The 5,768-nt window shown below is 46.4% G+C and overlaps 1 protein-coding gene across 20 annotated transcripts in view; it reads right to left on the bottom strand.

Annotated features, from left to right (window-relative positions):
• Positions 1 to 5,768, bottom strand: part of GLT1D1 (glycosyltransferase 1 domain containing 1) — a 189,781-nt gene that overhangs the window by 121,625 nt on the left and 62,388 nt on the right. For all 20 annotated transcript variants that reach the window (XM_028480466.2, XM_028480462.2, XM_055080567.1 and 17 more), the window contains 2 exons: positions 4,537 to 4,632; positions 3,869 to 3,918 (listed from right to left, as the gene is read on the bottom strand). In XM_028480466.2, the coding sequence (XP_028336267.1) occupies positions 3,869 to 3,918; positions 4,537 to 4,632 (146 nt within the window). The remainder of the gene's footprint in view (positions 1 to 3,868; positions 3,919 to 4,536; positions 4,633 to 5,768) is intronic.

Here is a 5,768-nt window from a genome sequence, read left to right as displayed (position 1 = left end):
AAAAAAAAAAACCAGTCTTTTGTAGAGAAGAGGGAATCAAGAAGGAAACAAGAGGTTTGAAGGAGTTTGTGACTAATTGGATTCTAAGTGCTGCCTTAGAAATTTAGAAACTCAAATTATTCTGTCTACTAAGATGACACTAAGGTGTTTGTTGTAATGGCTATTGTAATGGCTCTTTAGATTTGATAAAGACCTTTTACAAGGCAGGGCTATTGCTAGGGGCTGAATGTTTGTGTTCCCCCTAAAATTCATACGTTGAAATCTTAACCCTCAAGGTGATGGTATTGGGGGGTGCGGTCTTTGGGAAGTGCTTCGGTCATGATGCTGGAGCCCTCATGAATGGGATTAGTGTTCTTACAAAAGACCCCGGAGAGCTCCCTCGCCCCTTCCACCACGAGGACACAGCAAGAAAGGAAGAGCCTCCTCACGACAACATGACCATGCTGGCACTTTCATCTTGGACGCGCAGCCTCCAGAACTGTCAGAAATAAATCGCCACCCCATCTGCGGTCCTTGGTTATAGCCGCCCGGATGGACCAAGACAGATGAACACCAGTCAGGTCCAAAGCCTTTGCTTCTGCATTCAGGTCCGTGCAAGGCTGAGAAGGCGGCTGCATCCCTGCAGGCAGATTTAGATCTGGAAGATCCAGTCTCTCCGGTCGGTGGAGAAGTGAGCACATCTCAGGAAAGCTCTGGGCTGAGCGTGCCTGCCTGCACCGTGCCAGGTGCTTACGGCTGGTTTTGCTAAGCAGCAAATCTGCAACCCAAAGATGCAAATTTCCCCGTTTCCTAGAGGGTTTTTAATTATAGATAGTGGAGTGCCTTGTGGAAGAAGTGCTTGTGAACTGCTACTAATTCACGGCAATGAACTTAAGGACTAGCAACTCTCAGATCATAACTCTTCACCGCCCTTCACCCAAGAGCTCCCTTTCACGGCTCCTCTTCCTCTCATTCATCCCCCTGTTGCTCTGTGTTCCCGCTCCACCCAAGCAAACCAGCTCGCTGGCTGAAGATGCAGCTTCAGAACGGGCCCGCGGGGGCCTTGGGGGTAGGGCATTCTACAAGACTAGTCCCAGACCCGCATTTGCCCGGTAAGCATCCTGTCCTCAGGTATATCAGACATTTATTAGACTAGTTTGGAAAAAGAGAGGAGGGGCCACTGGAATTGCGGAAGCACTTAAGCTTCCCAAGACACGTCTTTCCACGGTCCCTGCAAACCTGCTTTGCCTCGCCCAGCTCACGTCACCCTCTGCTCCCTGATCCTTAACAGGCAAAGTCATGACAGCCTTTGCTCAAAACCACTTAGGATTGCCTCCCTCTGGAAGTTACAAAAGAGAAAATACAGAGATGCATTTTGTAGGGCAAACAAGACAAACAGAGAGAGAGAGAGAGTGTGTGTGTGTGTGTGCGCGCGTGCACGCACGGACAAGCATAAGTACGTTTGTCTAATTAGTTCCCAGCAGTTAAAAATAAGACATTTCACACACACAGGCATTTTTTCAAAAGAGAGAAAGAAAAAGGCCTCTGGATTGTGGCTTCTTTTGCAAGGCTGACAAGAGAGTCTGCATCTTTGAATGCAAACCCTGCTGTGGCTGAATCGTGCCCCGCCCACCATTCATTCCACAGTTGGCCACAGTCTCCACCCTCCCCTACCGCCTCCCAACCTGGAGCCTGAGGGACAAGTTTCCCTGCAGTGAAATTAGGAGGAAAGACACACATTTTTTACACTCACTGCTCTTTTAAAATTAGGCAAACTAAAGTCAGAGGGAAAGTTGTATGTTCCAAAAACAAATGGCAGAATAAATATCTTTGTCCTGAGAAGGGAAGAGCCTTCCTAATTGTTTAATGTAAAAAACAATACAACAGTGTTTCTTCTAAAAGACTATGACTTAGGAAGCCTTTATGAAGCAAATGGCATCCTTCACCTGTAGGCAACTGAGTTAAAGATGAAGATGCTTAATAAATGCAGGAAAGCACCACGTGTCCTGGTCACCCCCTCTTCTCTGACCTCTGTATCAGCTCAAATGCTGCCTTGGTCTTTATGTCTCTGGAAAAGGGTTTCCGGAACATATTTAGTGCTAAACTAGTGCTTCGAAGTTTGCCACCTCCCTCTAGGTTTCCTTAAAAGGAAACACGACAGAAAGAGTCACACAGAAATCAGATCACCATTAGCCCGATGTTTGCGAACGTTTTTCTCCACCAAGCGCTGTTCCTTTGGTATTTCTTCCACTGGGCACACTGAATGAGTCTTGATAAAAACTGCTTCCCAAACTTCGGCTATCTGCGTACTTTCACAATTTGTCATATCTGTGCCCCAGCTGTACTATTGCTTATTTACTACCTTTTGTGAAATCAATTAATTCTTAAAGGAAATTTTCAGCGTTGGAAAGCCAGTAGCACACACCGTAAGTAGAACAAAACCATAAAAGTAAAAACAATGGAAAAGAAAGCCCCGTTACTAAATTCTTTCAGGATAACTGTTCTTGCCATGGCTCTAACCTCAGGCCTTCTCTCTTGGTTAGCAAGGAGTTTAGCATCAAACTAAAACTTTTTCAGTCAATCACGCTCTTCGAACAGGAGGATGGAAAGAGAATTAAAATAATAATAATAATAGTAACAACTTTGCCACTATGGGACTTAACATTCATTATTCAACATGCATTCATTAGTGCACTAGGGATTATCTTGTTAACCGTCAAAAGGCTGGCCCTGAGCGTGTGAGCCATGAGGGTACGTGCGTGCCTGTGTGTGTGTCTGTTATACCAACAAAGAACATGGATGATGGGGTGATTCACCTTCCATGTGACAACCAATGTGGCTACACAGATTCTAGCCCTTGATATGTTTTCAGGCTAGGGGGCCTTTTTCGAGGTACACGTAGTATTTCCGAAGGTCCTTGGTGTTCTAAAGAAAAGCTTGCCACCCCCTGCGTGCTCGGTGGGCCCCTAGGGAACTAGGAAGCCACGAGAGGAGGAATCACAGAACAGAACAGGGACGTCATGCAGGCATTTAACATATGCACGGACTCAGCCATCCGGCTGGGCAAAAGGGAAAGGAAGCGTGAGCCGTCGTAGGGCGCAGGCGATGAGGCACTGCGCAGCCCTGGCACAGAAGCCCCACGAAGAAAAGAAAAGGCCTTGTTACTGCAGTGTTACATCCCACCTGGCGGGATGCGTACTTTATTTTCCAAACTGCTTGGAGCAAATCAGCGTTCACTTTCATGAGATGACCAGTGGGTCACCACCCAGCCTCTCTGCATCCTGAGCGCTTAGAATTGACTCTGGAACACGGCACACGCTTGCTCCGGATCTGCCGGAGGGGAGAAGGGGGTCTCCCGCGTCCCGGGTAGCGAGAGGCAGCACCTCCAAGCCCTGCCACTGGTCTCTGTTCCCCGGACAACGGCCACTGACAGGCAAGGACATGCCCCAGGGCAGACTGTATTTCCTGTGCTTTTCCACCCCACTCGGCTCCTGAATGCAAGTCAATGGCTTAATCCGGCGCTCGGGTGAAGGAACAGCTCTGTGTTTGTCAGCTGGGCACGTCCAGGAAGTTTCAAAGACGATCGGGACCACGTGGAACGTTTGCCTTACACACCGACTTACATGGACTTTCTTTCTATGACTCCTCTGTATTCCCGTCGGAATTTCTTACCCTCTGTAGCAACACGTTAATTGTAAAGGCTTACAAAGCCGCATGATCTTTAACCTTGGTCTGGTGTTCATTGTTAAAAAGGCAAACAGACGTTATTTACTTAAGAAAGAAAGAAACTTTGGGTTAGAAAAGTAACAGAAACTAATTTTAGAAAATACATAAGAAGAATAAAGAGGAAAACAGAGATGAGATCAATGCTTACGGCAAATCAACTTACTTCAGGACCGACGATAACCATGTAAACGTTGGGCTCCTCTCGATGCCATTCTTGGGGAGAAAAAAAAAAAGACTTTTAAAATGCTTTTAAGTCACAGCTGAAAACATAAATCAGTTTACTATTAATCACGCTGCAATATAAATTATTTCATATCATTTTGCTTTCATTCATATTAGTCAACCTATAATTATTTTAAATGTAAGTATTTGACACTTTATGGTTTTAAGGAAAATATTTTTTTCTAGAACGTTGCACATCATTCAGATTATCGACTTTATTAGGTAATTAGGATGGATACGCCATCACGATTCAACATGGATTTTAGAACACACTGAAGAGTCTACAGATTAACTTAAGCAATGCACAAAACTCCAAATGTATCATACAAATCGGCATGTGTAAAATATTGCCAGATAAAGTTATTTTAGACTTATCATTGTTGGCTATGTTTTATGATTTCCTCAGAAGCTGAGGGCACAGGAAAGTAGGAAACAACTGAAATGACTACACAGCGAGATTATTTTTCTGGTTGTTTCCAAAGTAACAATCTAGAAACAGTTCTGCTGATGGGCAAAACAATGAGAGAACTCAAAGTCCTAAGGAGAGACATGTGAAGACAGGGACCCCGGTGGAGTTCCGCAGGCAAAGGGTCGCCTGAGAACACATACCTGAGAACGCATCCACCAAATAGAGAGGGTCTTTCACTTCTCGGAGCCCACAGATCAGGAGAAACACGTGTAGATTGTCAGCACTTTGGTTAATCTCTGCAACAGAAGAGTTCAGGGTATTTTCAACGAAGAGGACTTGGATCGATGACCTGGTGGCAATGGCCCCGCAGACACAGCTCAGAGGCTGCTGGGCACTGAGCTCTCAGGCAGCTGCTCCCACGCCTGAGTTTTACCTTCATTTCACTGTATGAACTAACTGTTCCTCCTGATGAATCAACCTGAGCTGAACTTGGCCTAATAAAGTAAAGGTACTTTTGCTGCAATGCAGAAGGATGAGGTGATCAGAGCTGACTCGGTTATGACTGAAATGTCAGCCACAGGTCCTAGAAAATATTTCCACGCAATTCCAGCCAGGAAGAATCTTTTCTTTATGAAACTACAAAGATGGTTTATATAGGAATGTCCTCTTGAGTTCATATATGTCTGTATATAGGGACACACGCGTAATGTACACGTGCCCACAGGTACATAGAATAAGAGGTTTAGGTTTGCTACATTGACAGTTGTCGTGTAAGGTGAGTTGCGGGTGACCACGCTCTTTGTGGTCCCTCCCAGCAAGAGGCGGAACCCATTTCCCCACCCCTAGATGCCGGGCTGAGCTGGTAACTGGCATCAATAACAGAGCGGGAGTGACTTCCAAGTCTTGGCCGCGGTAAGCCTGGTGTGCAGCGCCCCCACCCACTGGGATATGCTGCTGCCTTACAGTCAGGCCTGGCTGCCTCCTTAGGAGAGACCCAACCACCCATGCAGGACCCGTCAGGCCTCAGCCCAACTTACAAGGGAGCCCAGCACACACGGCGGAAGCAGGGGTGACCCAAGTCCAAACCGCCAATCCGCAAAATCATGAGAAAATCCATGGCGGTTGTTTTAAGTCACCATTTGTTGAGGAGGTTTGCTCGGCAGCCATAGATCATGCGGTCAACAGAAATACTGGGGAGTTCCCCGGTGGTCTAGTGGTTAAGATTTGGCGCTCTCAGCGCCATGGCCTGGGTTCAATCCCTGGTCGGGGAACTGTGATCCCACAAGCCACATGGCATGGATCCCCACAAAAAGAGAAGAAAAGAAAAGAAAGAAAAGAAGCTGCCCTGCCTTCTTTATAAAATTTCATTAAAGAAAAAGAAATTAGGGCTTCCCTGGTGGCGCAGTGGTTGAGAGTCCGCCTGCCGATGCAG

Source organism: Physeter macrocephalus, chromosome 19, assembly GCF_002837175.3.
Source record: "Physeter macrocephalus isolate SW-GA chromosome 19, ASM283717v5, whole genome shotgun sequence".
Lineage (NCBI taxonomy): Eukaryota > Metazoa > Chordata > Mammalia > Artiodactyla > Physeteridae > Physeter > Physeter macrocephalus.
This window is presented reverse-complemented; position numbering and strand designations above follow the sequence as displayed.